The sequence below is a fragment of the Plectropomus leopardus genome, chromosome 12 (genome assembly GCF_008729295.1).
Source record: "Plectropomus leopardus isolate mb chromosome 12, YSFRI_Pleo_2.0, whole genome shotgun sequence".
NCBI lineage: Eukaryota > Metazoa > Chordata > Actinopteri > Perciformes > Serranidae > Plectropomus > Plectropomus leopardus.
In genome coordinates, this window is record NC_056474.1 from 16,704,838 (window position 1) to 16,720,293 (window position 15,456).

Consider the following 15,456-nt stretch of genomic DNA (forward strand, 5'->3'; position numbering starts at 1 on the left):
CAAAGAACACAGGAAGTTTTGACTCCTCCCGCTAGCTTAGCGCTAGCTAGCGCTCAGTTTCATTTCAGGTAGTAAACATGGGAAGCTAGCTGCAGCTGTGGACGACTCCGGCGGACGTCGCTCCAGCTGTGAATTTATACATTTTGTTGCTGTTTTGTCTTCCGAGGACTTAAAATGGCAGCGAGCACAGAGGCCCCGGAGCCCTGGTACCTAGCCCTGCTGGGCTTCGCAGAACATTTCCGCACGTCGAGTCCGCCGAAGATCCGGCTGTGCGTCCACTGTCTGCAGGCAGTGTTTCAGTTCAACCCGCCTCCGAGGGTCGAGGCCCGGACTCACCTTCAGCTGGGCTCGGTGCTGTACCGACACACAAAGAACAGCCAGCTGTCCCAAACTCACCTGGAGAAAGCGGTGAGCAGCAGGCACAGTGACACCAGGCTGTGGTACATTCAAACTACCTGAAACCTGGATCCACATCACTTTTATTATGCTGCATTCAGGCGTCTTTCACAAGTTAACCCTGAGCAAATTGGTTTGATTTCTCTCTAAAACATGGGGGAAAAAAAGCAATGAGCATCTTCGCAGGAAATGACCCGCAAATGATATTAGCAAGGTTGTTTTTTTTTAAGTTTGGGATTTTTTCCCCATAGAACTACACTTATAATTAGTGCAAATATAGATTTATTTTATAGTGTCATTTTAACATTTTAGCAGTTTTTGTTTACAGGTCATTTCCCCAGAGTTGTGTTGTATTATCTTATGTGCCAGTTTTCTTAATTTACTTTATTTAGGTACTTTTAATGTACTTTTTGCGAGGGATCGACAGATTTTGGGCCTGGCCAATTTTTGGAGCTTTTTGCTGATTATCTTTATCAACCTTTTATTAATTAAAAAGTGCAACCATGGGAGGAACTTTTACTTTGTAAAACCTCAGGGAGCTATTTTTTTCAATCATTTTTTAAAAACATTTTACTTGACTTTATAAAAAAAAGTTGCTAGAACTTGATGTGTATGATGTTGAAAGTTTCAGCTTTTATTAAACATTCGTTAAAGGCATTTAAACAAAAGTTCCTCATTGCATACTTCCTGTGTTTTTGAAAGAACACAAGCCAGTTTGCCCAGTTTTAAGAGTTAAAACACATCCACCAATGCGTAATGCTTAACCGTTAATTTGCCCAGCTCAGTGTCAAAATCTATTCTCACTGTGATGCTGACTCTAATATTTTGCTTTCTTATGTTTCCACGCAGTGGTTCATATCACAACATGTATCCTTTTTGGTGTGTAACATGAAATTGCACACAAATTGATACAAGGTGTGTTACCTCTGCAGCTCCTCAAAATCATGTTTTATAAAGAAGATTTATGTCTGCATTAACTTATCTGATGATGAAACAATAAAGTCCTTTCATGATTTACATCAGATCTCCCAATTTGAAGATGTGAAGTTTGAAGCAGCAAGTATCCTGTCAGAGTTCTACTGTCAGCAGGTAGGTTTAAGCATCTCTTACATCCAGTCATCCTGTTATAATGTTATGTGAGAAGCAATTGTTGGGAAACTTAACCCTTTAACAGTCACACATTTGAAAGAATTAGACAACATCATGGACTGTAGAATATGTTAACAAAATGAGAAAAAAACATTTCATTCATTGTGAAAAGTGCAAAAGTCAATGTAATAGAATAGAAATCTGAAAATAAAAGTAAGTTAATGCAATAAATATAAAATAAATTGACACAAATAAAAAAGAATCTAGTAAAAAACAAATCTGTATGAAATATATGTTTAAAAAATTCAATATTATATAATAAATATCTGAAAATAAAATTAACTTCAGAAAATCAACAAATAGAAATAAATATAAATGAGAATGAACCAAGTAACAAAATCAGTTAAAAATTTATGGTAGAAAAAAAATAATTAGTCTTTTTTTATATATTAAAAAGATAACTGAGTAGAATTACAGCATAATCAATATACTAAAATGCATTGAAAAACATCCTTATAAAATTAAGGGTTAACTTAATAATGTAAACTGTTTCAGATATTGCTTGGTTGTTTTCTCTGTGGTAACTTATCTCTTGGCTTCTATTTTCAAGAACTTGGTGGACTCTGCAAAACCAGTGCTGCGGAAGGCCATCCAGATCTCACAGCAAACACCCTACTGGCACTGCAGACTACTTTTTCAGCTCGCAGTAAGAAGACGTCTTGTGTTACAAGCTTATTCATATCTGGCAAGTTCTTTTGAAGTATGTTTCGTTCATGTTTGGGATGTTCTTCTCTCAGCAACTACATGCACTGGAAAAGGACTTGGTATCTGCGTGTGATCTCCTTGGAGTCGGAGCAGAGTACGCAAGAGTGATGGGCTCAGAGTACACAAGGTAAACAGATTAAATTAATGTTTAAGTTCACAGAGATTGATCTATGGTTTAATGCTCTTTATCTCACTTTAAATCTGTTCTTTTCTTTTCCCGCAGAGCTCTGTTTTTACTAAGTAAAGGAATGGTAAATCGTTGTCTTTTACTTAAAGCCACTTTTCACATTATTTGTGTTGATTTCTCACTATACTGTAAACATCACGTGCATCTGTTGCTCTGCAGCTGCTGCTGATGGAGCGGAAGCTGGGCGAGGTGCACCCTCTGCTGTCACTGTGCGGGACCATTGTAGAGAACTGGCAGGGAAACCCCATTCAGAAGGAATCCCTCAGGGTCTTTTTCCTGGTGCTGCAAGTTACACACTACCTGGATGCTGGACAGGTACATCAGAATCCCAATATCTCACCACTGAAAATCCACTAAAATCCTTTTTTGTACATTTTTCACACAGAAATTGAACATTTTAAGGAAAAGATTTGCTCCTAAAGCTTGTGTTGTTGAGTATTATAGAACTTCAGTTAATAGCCCCGACTATTAATTGCTTTAGTCTTTGAACTCAACAGGCTTATATTTGGGACGGGTGTCTGACTGTGTGTAACCTTTTGAAAGCTAAGCACATTGGCTTAAAAAAGGGAAAAATAAGACAGAAACATGGTAAGAAGAGATGACCCAAGAGTTAGCAAGAAATCTGTGAAAAGTACTAAAGGAGTAACTGAATTGATTTATTTTTTAAAATAGTCTTCTACATCTATCTCTTTTTGCATCTTTCTTGTTTACTGTGCTGGTAATACTTTTTTCTTTGAGCACATGATGTCAATAAAATTAATGATTGAATTGTAGAGAATTAGCTAACATTGTGTGAAGCGTGTCCATATTGACAAAAGTTTAAATATATTTATATATATATTTGTATGCGTAATTTAAGCATATAACTAACATTAACTCCAGCAGGTAGCCAAAAACACTGTTTTATACATCCAAAGAGCCTCTATAAAAATTAACTGCATGGCAGTCAGACCAGGCCTATAATTGAGACAGGCCTTTATTTGTCAAAATGTGTAGCCACAGCAGGCTAGTAAAAGGGACCGGGCATCTAATAGAGATTAGGCTTTTAGAAGTTTTATGGTATGTGTAATTGAGTATCTTTGTTTCCTGCTTGTCCCCTAAGTAGATTACGTGTAGTTAATATGATGAGAGAAATGGCAACTAATGCTTATGCTGCATTCAAGTGCTTTTTGGATGGTCCCATCATCCGAGTTTGACAGTTTGAAGCATAATATTATAAAGCATTTTTGTCCCAGACTAATGCTTATAGATATACTTCTAAATAAGCTAGGTCACTCTACATAGACAGCAACTAGCAGGTACAACCTAATACCACAATACATGTGAACAAAAAATTGATATGCAATATTTGAACTGATAAAAAAGTTTATTACCATCAACCAAACATTTACTTTCATCTGCCGTGTTTTTGCATCCATGACATCAACTTGCGTACTGAAGTTTTCACCCACCTCCAGAGTAATTGTTCTGATTTGAGGGGGCGTTCAGGTGAATTTTTTTCCGGTCTGGAACTCGCTTTTGTGATTTTTCCGACACCACATGAATGCAGGGTTAACGTGCTTGTTTTATTGTCAGTTTCCACATTCTAGATAAGGTATGATGCTCAAAGTCACAAATTCAGAGTCGTTATCTATGTGTTGGCTTTAGGTAAAGAGTGTGAAGCCGTGTCTGAAGCAGCTTCAGCAGTGTATCCAGACCATCTCCACTCTCCACGATGATGAGATCCTTCCCACTAATCCAGCGGCTCTCTTCCACTGGCTGCCCAAAGAGCACATGTGTGTGCTTGTGTACCTGGTGAGATTTTGATACATTGTTATCCTTGAAAATTTATCATAAACTCGGAAATAGAGTTATTGTGATACAAATACCAGTATCGAAAATGTCTCCGATAGTGCCTAAAAATGATAGATTGTGTATTTACATGTACACAAGTCCATGTACCGATTTGATACAATATAATTTTTCACAAAAATTTGAAGTTGTTTTACACCCAGATGAAATGGCAGTTTTCCGGGTAATCGGGTCTTCTTGGCCGCTTTTAAACAGTAGCCTACTACACACTGCACTGTGTAGCCACTGGCAGCTGCTAAGTGAAAGCGACCAAGAAAAATATATTTCTGGTAACTAGTGTAATGTTAGATCAGAGCCATGCCATAAAACAATAGCAGTCTTTTTACATCCAAATAAAGTTAGTATACAGCTATTAAATATTTTTTTATCACAGTGGTGTCAAATCTGTATTGGATATTGGCTGATACGCAAGTTCAGGTATCAGATCAGTATCAAAAGTAAAAAAAAATGGTACTGGAGCGTCTGTACCATTATAAAAAAAAAAAAAAAAGCGTATTCTGTGTGATGCAGCTGCAACATGATTTGCCTTGTTTTGTTTTTTGTACATAAGGTGACAGTGATGCACTCCATGCAGGCGGGCTACTTGGAGAAGGCACAGAAGTACACAGACAAAGCTCTCATGCAGCTGGAGAAGCTGAAGAGTAAGTTTGTTGGAATACGCTCTCTGCTTATCTTCCCCTTGATGACAACTCGGCTTTGATCCGTCTGTATGTCTTCAAAGTGCTGGACAGCAGTCCCATCCTGTCCACGTTCCAAGTCATCCTGCTGGAGCACATCATCATGTGCCGGCTGGTCACCGGACACAAAGCCACAGCTTTACAAGAGGTACAGTAGCAGCTCATGTGTATGCTGCCAGGCTTTTGCCAATTAAGAATAGAAATAGAATAAGAGTAGAAGAGACATTCAGCTGTTTGCTGTGGTTATTTGACAAGGTCAAAAGAAAATGGTGATTGTTGTTATGGTGAAAATACTTGTCTGTAGGGCTGTTAAAGGTGTCACACTTACTAGTATGAGAGTGCTCTTTTGGCCTACTGTACACACTAACCCAGCGATTGCCTTTTGTCTGACTTATCAATATAAATATGAAGCAATTGCATCCAGCAATACTCAGCACAAAGGACGCCTACCTATGCTTTGTACTACTAACACACCGCTTGTTTGGTGGTTACTGCAAAACCTCACCTCAGGGAGTTTGTGATTTCCTGGAAGTCAGATTGTATAAAAGTTGCTACCTGCTACAACGGTCACAGTTTTTCAATATCAACAGTCCACATTAAAGTGGCTGCAGCTCCGATCATCCTGCTGTGTTGATTTGGATGAGAGAGTACGTTCTACTCACATTCTAATTCTATGAAAAACACATATTCTACAAATTTAGTCTGGAGGTCGTCCAGAGTTGTTGATCACATTGTAAGGTTGTGATGATTTTGCTCTGTATTTAGATTTCTCAGGTTTGCCAGCTTTGTCAGCAGTCTCCCCGGCTGTTTACAAATCATGCTGCTCAGCTTCATACACTACTGGTAAGTCTACACGCAACTTCAGTTGTTTTATAAACTCCGGGGTTTATTGTCTCTGCTTTGCTGAGACTGCCTTTTTTAAGGTGCTATATAAATAAAGTTATTATTATTAGCATTATTATTATTTGCGAAAATAACAACATAAATGATTGTCTTTTAGCTAGATAATGATATATGCAACAAAAATGTGTTTGTTACACTCGATAATCTACCATCACATATTGTTGGACATCGTTTTTTTTCTGTTTTGTTTTAGTTCCTTGTTTGCAGGAAAAAAAGTGGCTTACAACCTTCACAAGATACATTCCTTCTAGATAATCTGAAGCATTCACATCTGTGTCCTCTTTTTCTGCGTCAGGGCCTCTACTGTGTTTCCGTGAACTGTATGGATAATGCTGAAGCTCAGTTCACTGCTGCTCTACAGGTGAGTTTCATAATGTCACTGACTACATTTGCATGCACACTAATAATACCCTGTTAAAGTGAATATGACAGTATTTTGAATTTGATACCGGTCATATAAACACTAACAGCATAAAATAAGTTAGATAATGACGTGGTATATGGCAGTATCCATCAGTTTTATGAGCATTATTTGGACACATATACAGCACTTTTGGAATATGCACATCAGTTTGGGTTTTTACCGCAGTTTGCTACACAGGGCCTCATGTCTGTTTGCAGACAGCTCTGCATGTTGTCATCAATGTCTTTCAGTTTGTAACATTTTAGTGTAGAGATGCATGCATGCCCAAAAGGAAAGCTCACAATTCTTTAGGAAGGAGAGACACACTTGAATATCAGCAGGTTTGTCAATATGCACTACTTTCCCAACTCTGACTTGTTCAAGAGGGTGACGGCAGCAATGAAAGAGGGAGGCTGGGTTCACCGGGTCAAACAAGTCCCGCTCTGCAGGAAAACTGAAAAAATCCTACTTAACTGCACAATAACAAAGATGATGAGCAGCTCCAGACATTCCTCTTTTTTCTTTTTTTTTTAACATAATAAACGACATGTTGGGGCATGTTAATTGGCATATTCCATTAGCCATGTAAACAACTTAGCTTAACTTAGATGTATACACAGTTGTCTATAACCGTTTTAATTTGCTTTGAATAAGGATCAGTTAAGGAAGCGTACACAGTTCAGGCGTTTACATACATGTCTGACCTCTTGGGGTTATCCAGATCTTAGAAACCTTGTAGAAAAAGAATATCTTGTCATTAATCTGCGAACAAGTCTATTTTTGTCGGTTTCTGAAAAGTTCAAACTTTGAAAGACACAGGGTGATCAAACATGTAATATTTTTGGATATTTCAGAAAGAATAGCTTTGTTTATGAAAGCCCTGACTGTGTGATGCTTAGATGACTCAGTGTCTCTGTTTTTTCTTTTTCTGTTAGATGACAACGCACCAAGAGCTGTGGACATTTATTGTGACCAACCTGGCCAGCGTCTACATCCGGGAAGGCAACAGACATCAAGAGGTCAGGCAGCCGCTCCTTCCCTCAGAATTTAAACATTTTATTGTTACATTTTTTCTTTAAACCTTTTTTTTAACCAACAGCTTTACAGCCTTCTAGAGAGAATTAATCCTGATCACAACTTTCCTGTCAGGTAACTACAGATCATGATGATAATGTCACATCATGTACGTTTACATCGTGCTTTTTTGCTGAGTTCTAAAGTACACAACTTCGACTTCTTCAGCTCTCATTGTCTACGAGCTGCAGCGTTTTACATCAGAGGGCTTCTGTCTTTCTTCCAGGGACGTTACAACGAGGCCAAGTAAGAACATTTACCTTTACTTTTTGTGTTTGCTCGGTAAACTATACGTGTAGTCTTCTGTTCTGCTCTTATGTTTAGAGCAAGAGAGCCTAATACGTAATCTTACATCAACAGAAGATTTCTGAGGGAGACCCTGAAGATGTCTAATGCTGAGGATCTGAACAGGCTGACTGCCTGCTCACTGGTCCTGCTGGGTCACATCTTCTTTGTCCTGGGCAACCACAGGGTGAGTCTACATCCCCACATGTCCTCTCCATTATGCTGCGCTCCTTTGGAAGTTGGACGTGAATAATTATGTGTCGGTCTTTCCAACTTCCGATCTTAATGCGTTACAGTGCATCTGCTCGGGAAAAACATGGATGCCTGCAGGAAACTCGTGTTTGTGTGAATAGCCTCTGAACATCAGAAGCATGTTGTCAGGACCTGCAGGAGCTACCATAGCACCAGACTACCCACCTCCCATAGAAACCTTTTTGTCAGTTTTTAGATCTTACAGTAGGTTACATGCAGATTCAATGATGTAGGTAGCAAATAGAGACAGGAGGAGTAGGCTAGTAGGCTACTACATGCTCACAAAGACTTCTATCAAACACAAATTAACAAAGTGGAAATTACACTACAAAGTTGTTATAGAACGTTTCACAAAGTAAAAATTGACAGACGGGTAATTCTGAGTACAATAAAACATGGCATTAGACCTCACACTGCAGTCCGAGTATGTCAGGACTGCAGATATGATTTTGACGACTTGTTTGCTTCCATATTTTCTTCAGGAAAGTAACAATATGGTGGTTCCTGCCATGCAGCTGGCCAGCAAGATCCCAGACATGTCCGTGCAGCTCTGGTCCTCTGCGCTTCTCAAAGGTACAGTGTCAACTGAGTCTTAACTCACTGTGAGGTTTAATTTCAATATTATGTTACAGGGAGTATCTTCCTGTCAAAGGACAACAAATGTAGGTTTTCACTTTGGCCAGTTGGGGGAGCAAGAGGAAAACTCATGCAGTGTCCCAACGTGGAATAGGTTCATTATGCAATGTGCTCAGTGAATTGAAATGCAGTCTGCCTGCTCAATTTGGATTTTTCTTGTGTACTGATGGACATTTGAGTCTGATGTTTGCCAAAGTCAGGGGGTCACCAAAAACTTTGAATAAATATCCACATCAGATGTCATATGTATGGAACCCCAAAGTGGTCAATGTTAAATAAATCTTTAAATTATTATTAAATAGATAATTACATGGAAAAATAGCTTAAATGTAGGAAACAAATAATAATCTTTAAAATTATCTAAGAAATTATTATTAAATCATATTTTCTTGTTTTTGACAGATTTCCTTGATTTGGTTTCTCTTACTCACAACAGTCACACAGTCATCTTTTGTTTGAGACTTTTACAGAGTGAACCTTTTTTCCATTTTTTAACAATTAAGAAATGAAAAAAAAAACACATGGAATATGGGATGTTTTACATTTGAGATAAATGAATATTAATAAAAACAGAGTTGAATAAACATATTTGAACACATGGTCGTTGGCAGGCTGTTCACATTGATTCTGAGTTACAATCTAAACTCACGAGACAGCTTCAGCTAGTGAGCCGGAGGTTTAGTTTCTGTACACTGCGTGCATTTACCGCAGCAGCTCATTCACAGCGTTGTTGCTATGGTGATGATGTTGCTCACCAGGTAGCAGTTGTTTAGCTTGCTAGATAGCTTAAGAGGCAGGGAAAGTGTGATTCGCTGGAAGGTGAGATGGTGGTCATTTTGTATGCAGGCACAATCCAGCAATGTCCAGCTTAGTTCTACATCAGTGTTCACAGGGTTCCCGCAGATCCTTAAAAAGTCTTAAAGGGCATTGAATTCTTAGACATAGTAAGAGGGATTTTATGAATCTTTTTTTCTGACATCTCAAAATAAGTGGTAACATCTTTTTTTTCCCAAAATATTTTAATAAATTACTTTTCCTCAACTCCTCATGATGGGAATCCAAGCTGTGGAATCTCAACATGCAGATTGAGAAACACAAAATCATCTAGAAACTCTCCAGAAATGCCAGATATTTCCCACTTCTGTTGGTAAACTAAATAGATACCTTTATAATGATATAATATGGTCATTGTGCTTTACACCAAAATTACTTATTTTTCCAACATTTGATGCAGATAATCTAATTTTTCACAGGACAAAAAAGTCCTAATTTTGTTACAGTAAAGATTTGGGCAAAATAAAACTGTCCATTTTTGGATTTTGGTTATTAGAAAATTGTTCTTATTTAAAAAAAAAAAAAAAAAGAAGGAAGAAAGAAAGAAAAGATATAAACCTGCTAATTTTTTGTCTTAAATTGGTCTTAAACTTAATTCCAAGTGGCATTAAAAAGTCTTAAAAAGTCTTAAATCTAACTTGCCTTCAGCTGTAGGAACCCTGTGTTCAGCAGTCATGCAGGGAGAGAGCCGCTGCAGAGGAGGCAGAGATACTTCTCATTCAGTAACAGCATCAGTACACCACAGGGAGAGTAATAAAGCCACAACTGAATTAGAAGTGGACATGGCTTCGAGAAAAGAGCACAGTAACTGAAGAAACACTTAATCACTCTGTAATAACTTGATGAGTCGAAACATATTCAAAGGTAGAGCTGATGTTAGGATCCGAAATCGATAAAAACATCAAACTGCAGCCGTAGTCACCAGTTTTCACAGTCATCCTTTCCCAGCAGATCTGAACAAGGCTTGTGGAAACACCATAGATGCCCATGAAGCAGCCCAGATGCACCAGAACTTTTCCCAGCAGCTCCTGCAGGACCACATCGCCGCATGCAGCCTCCCCGAACACAACCTCATCAGTGTAAGCACAATGTCAATCAGTCAGCCTGTAAAGAGTAAGTCAATCCACCCTGCCAGGATTTCAAAAGAAACTGTGATGTGCTGTGTTGCAGTGGACAGACGGCCTCCCCCCTGTGCAGTTTCAGCCTCAGAACGGACCTGCTACCAGCCTGGCCAACCTGCTCTGAGAGCAAAATCCCGACCTGACTTGCAAAAGGAGACACAGAGGAGCAACTGCAGGGAAAACTACATAAAAAAGATGAACAGAAAACATGAGAAGCAGCTGATGAAAAGGGTAAGAGGAAGAGGTGGCACGATATTAAAATTGCGTCCTTTTAACAGCATTCATTCACTGCACCCTCTTTGACTGGGTTTTAAGAAATGTGATTTTTTTTTTTTTGACAGCAAAGGTGTGTCAAGGGCACGTTTTTTATTACACTGACACACTTTGGAGGGGTTTTAATAGTTTGTTCCACGAGACAAAAAAAACCAACAAATTGCATTAAAAGTTGTCTAAGAAGATTAATACAATTCTCAAATCTGTATTTTATGATGCTCCAGACAGCATCTGTGCAGCTTACTTAGCACAAAAACAGTGGGGCTAAGTGTTAGTCTTGATGAGCTTTAGAGGTGCTGGTAAGTGGATTTTGTTAGCTGTGGACAGCTAACAAAATCCACCAGGCTAACCCTTTCCCCCAGTTTCCAGACTGTGTGCTAAGCTGAGTTAGTCGCTCTCTTGTAGAAGCTTCATATTTATCGTACAGACAAGCGAGCGGTTTCCACCTTCCCGTCTAATTGTCACTAATAAAGCAAATAAACATACTTTCCAAAGTAACTCAAAACCTTTCCATTATAGGTGTCCTCTGGAGTTTTCTTGTAAACAAGTATTTTAAAGATCTACAATGCAGGATTTTCTTTAACTGTTATACAGAGGCAATCCCTCTCAATCAGCACCTGAGACCCACTAGAAGTGTGTGGTGGTGCATTTTTCTGCAGAGACTCTGCTCTCTGCCTGTATTTTTCTGTTTTCTGTATTCGGGAAGTTTATGGGTGTGTGTCCCTACAGGTAAAGTCAGGCCTTTATAAAAAGGTAGCACCAAGGTGCCAGACCGTCAGCAGCAGGCATCAAAGAGACACATTGTAAAGAAGCGCAAATATAGCAAGGCAAAACACCAAACGAGAGTGAATCTGGGGTTGGCGTTTATGTTCACTTTCAATGTCAAGTGTTTACAATCAGTCAAAGACAATCCTGCATAGTATACCTTTAAATCTAGCATTGTTTACATCCATGTTTACAAGCTTGCAGTCTTATATACATATCAGCCTTTGCGGGGACATTGCCGTGTGACTTGGCGTGTTACCGTCGCCTGTTAATCAGCGTGACACCATTGGTAAGACAGTGTATCACGTGTGTACTGTGCCTGCATGCATGAGATAAACAATAAAAAAACACCTCCATAGTGCTACTAGAGGTCAAAAACTCCACAGGGGACTTCTAAAATCAACTGATTTGTCCCACCTATTTAGTTCCTCTCTTAACGCTCTCCTGCACAACTGTCATGGAGGTGTTTTTATTTTGGATAAAGTAAAATGGGTTGTCAGGGTTAGGAAATGTTAAGAGAACATTAAATAAGCTTAAATTAGTACTGAATTTTTACCATTCATCACCCAAACAAACAAATGTCAGTCTATTGTTGTGCATGAACTCAGTATGTGTCTTTTCAAAACACTGGTTGTTCTGATGCACAGTATACAGTATATAACAGTATATTATATATCTGCAATGATCGTAATGTAGCGTATGTTTGATATGTTCCTGATGGTTTGGTTGACAGCTGCACATGTAGTTTATTCACTGAAGACAGTTCAAGGTTATAATATATTTACTAGACTCTGGAACCAGCTGACCATTTTATGTAATGGCAGATACTGGCTTGCTTTACACCCACTAGTATTAATTAATGTTATGAAGGTATGAAATGTGAACTTTAAACATGTTTTGAGACCTTAATGTATACAAAAAAAAAGTATTTAGATAATTTTAAACACTGCAGTTCAGTGGACTTGCTGCCTGGCCTTTAGATTTTTACCTTTTCACTCTCACTGTATATTTTTATGCTGTGCACTTTTTGCTTGGAGTCAAGAAAACAGTAATAATACGATTATAATAATGACTGTTACCTGTTTGCACACAATGTTGTTTCACGATGAAACACATTTTTATCTTTCATATGTCAGCATTTTTGAATAATATTTTATTCCTCTCAGTTCCTGTTTTACTCATGTCTTCCAGTCGATGGTGGTATAAATCTTTATTTAAATATCTTATTTATTTAATTATGTTCATTATACCAGATGCAGTTGTTGTTTTCCAGTTAATGCTGATTACCGTTTGATATATTATCAAATAACTGGTAGGACTGTTGATTTAGTTACACTTATGTAGGAATGTTACATTTTTAGTTTTATCTAGTAAAGACATATGTAATAACACAGTAACACAGACTAGTTCAGTCATTTGCAAAGTAATTACTGCAATAAATACTACATTATGGATGCCATTTATTTTATTGGCATTTTGCATTATGTTACAGAACTGAATGTTTTATTTATGTTTTCTCCATTGTCATTTGCTCTGCTCAACTTCAACACAACTATGACTTTTTAAAATAAAACATCAAAAGTAGAATGACTTAATCATTCTTGACTATTATTTTTTTTTACTTGATGTTTTTTTTTTTGTTTTAGTCCACTTAGGACAAAACACACAACACACTTTACATTAGAGATGACCCTTTTGCAAACTGTTTATACATTTTAGTTATTACCTTTTATTTCAGTACATTATGAAAACACAGGGTGCCTGCACACAGAAATGAATGGAAGCTTGGAACAGTGGGAAAAATACATCTAAAAATCTAAAATTTAAAAGCACTGATTAAAAAATAATTAGCAAAACTATTATCTGTATATGGTACATAGTGAAGGAGCTTGAACTTGCAAATCTGGTCCTTTTAATGCAAAATGTAAGCGTTTTATATGGAAATCCTTATTTGAGAAAAAACCTTGAGGAGAAGGCAAAGGGAAAGTTAAGAAGACCTGGCCCAAAAATAGCAAGAAATTAGTCCTAATCCGCAAGGAAATTACCTGAAATAAAGCAAATAAATAAAAGGTTTTTTTTTTTTAATATAATAAAATAAAAAACAAAAAAGCCCCCCCCCAATTAGGAAAAAAGTGCAGAAAATTGAAAATATATGTATTTTTCTATGTAACATAATTTTAAATATATAGTGGTAATGGTTATAAATATAACTTTCTGGACATTTTTCCATGGTCTGATAATTTTCTTTTTTTAAGTAATTAAAATAACTTGCCCAGGCTTTAAAGGATTAATTGCCTAAAACATGTAATAAGATGTCTATTATTTTTAGATTATATTACTTGATCAGCTGAAATGTCAGTCACATGAGGGCCGATTTTAAGAAGGTAATCGCTGTAATACGAAGGTAAACTCACGGCGGAATAGGCTATTGAATCAAACTGTTGGTTGTCTTTACTCATATATTTAAAACATCTTATTTTGAAATTAGTGACGTAATCGTCAGTATTTTTTTACACGAGGTTCTGCAGCTCATCATACACACATCGGTATTTAATGAAGACCTACTCCGAGGGTTCATCTTTTTAAAACATAAAAATAAATCTTTTTCAAATATATTTCCATATATTTATAATGTGTATGATATTTCTCGTGTGTCCTCGTGTCCGCTGCTGCCGGTAGCCGATGTTCACCAGAGGAAGAGGCTCAGTGAGAAGTGAAAAGTTTTGGGACGCTCTAGGTGTCTTGGACGCAGCTGAAAGGAGCCATTTCCTGCCAAATAGTGAGCCCGTCTAATCGTGACTGCAGCAGCTACTTCCTGCATTGTTACATTACTTAATGAGGATTAAGTTGAAGCTGTCATGTTGTACCGGGCGGCCATTAGGCCTCGTCCACGCGGAGGGAGGAGAGAGACTGAAGGCTGATGTTTCCACTGTTTGGTTTCAGAGCTGGTGCTTTCACCTGGTCAGGACCTGCTGAGGGACTGTCCTGTGGAACTGTACATAAAGGCCTTTATATTTATAAAGTAGAGCCTATATGAAATCATCAACTTTTAAGTCCAATCTTACATCATGTCTTCATTTGAGAAATTATAACACTTTTAGCAATTTAAAAAAATCACACATCATCATTGTTATGTAACAGTTATGAACAGTGGGTAAACAAAGTATTTACACTTAAATATGTGAGGATGACAAAGAAACAGCACCACTTGGCAATATTATGTAATTCAATACAAAATCACAATGTTCAGCCTCAAAAAATACCACTAAGACTACGACCTGACCTTTCTTAGATACTGTAATTATTATGGTAGTCTCATTGTCCTATTATATTTCCAAGTGTGTTGTGGTATGTGTTCCACTTTTGTACATTTATTTAAAGAAAAATTCACCTCTCATTTACTAATGTTTCCTGTAGCCAGGATTTTAGAAATACGAGAAATACTCAGTGACTTTTATTTTCAGTTAAACATTTGTCTTCGTACACTTTTCATAATGCAAAGTAATTTTATCAGAAGGTGACCATAGAAACATAGTAGAGTAGACTGGGTTTTCTTTTTGTTCTGTTTTTTTTTGTGGATTTTTTTTCCCACCTATCTTCTCTATGTTATCGTGAGTGATGGGAGGATAATGTCTCTTTTTTTTAACCGTTTAAATGTTTACTGTTTTACTGAAAGAAAGTTTTTGGCCTAATTAAAATATCTTTTAAAAAATAAAAATAAATAATGACAGTCGTAAGTCCAAACCAGTTAACCAGTTAAAAGCCTCCAGAGACGATGAAGAGAGCTGACAGTAGTCTATGCAATGATTATATGTCATCATTTATTCACTGAATCTGTTTCCACTGAAGTTAGTTGCATTTACATTTATCGATACAGCAACTTTTTCATCTTTCTCAGGCATAAAAACTTTTTTTTGCAATATTTTTATGTTTTTGTATTTTTTA

General features: G+C 37.3%; 1 protein-coding gene across 2 annotated transcripts; it reads left to right on the top strand.

Moving 5' to 3' along the window:
• The first annotated feature begins 84 nt into the window (after positions 1 to 84).
• On the top strand, positions 85 to 13,060 carry mau2 (MAU2 sister chromatid cohesion factor). Of its 2 annotated transcripts, XM_042498472.1 has the most exons (19): positions 85 to 408; positions 1,246 to 1,263; positions 1,420 to 1,485; positions 2,096 to 2,191; positions 2,283 to 2,377; positions 2,474 to 2,501; positions 2,597 to 2,752; positions 4,085 to 4,231; positions 4,839 to 4,929; positions 5,010 to 5,113; positions 5,731 to 5,808; positions 6,164 to 6,229; positions 7,207 to 7,290; positions 7,371 to 7,420; positions 7,514 to 7,591; positions 7,706 to 7,817; positions 8,365 to 8,455; positions 10,304 to 10,431; positions 10,523 to 13,060. In XM_042498472.1, exons 1-19 carry the CDS (start codon positions 175 to 177, stop codon positions 10,595 to 10,597), a joined length of 1,797 nt encoding a protein of 598 aa, XP_042354406.1. In that variant the 5' UTR covers positions 85 to 174; the 3' UTR covers positions 10,598 to 13,060. The 2 variants fall into 2 exon arrangements, with proteins under 2 accessions (XP_042354406.1, XP_042354407.1); XM_042498473.1 differs by lacking the exon at positions 1,246 to 1,263.
• Positions 13,061 to 15,456: the final 2,396 nt, after the last annotated feature.

Excerpts from the sequence above, each read along its gene's own strand:
- mau2 (XM_042498472.1), top strand. The coding sequence starts at position 175 with ATGGCAGCGAGCACAGAGGCCCCGGAGCCCTGGTACCTAGCCCTGCTG. Across the intron at positions 2,753-4,084 it reads ACTACCTGGATGCTGGACAG|GTAAAGAGTGTGAAGCCGTG; the intron begins GTACATCAGAAT and ends TGTTGGCTTTAG. Across the intron at positions 5,114-5,730 it reads AAGCCACAGCTTTACAAGAG|ATTTCTCAGGTTTGCCAGCT; the intron begins GTACAGTAGCAG and ends CTCTGTATTTAG.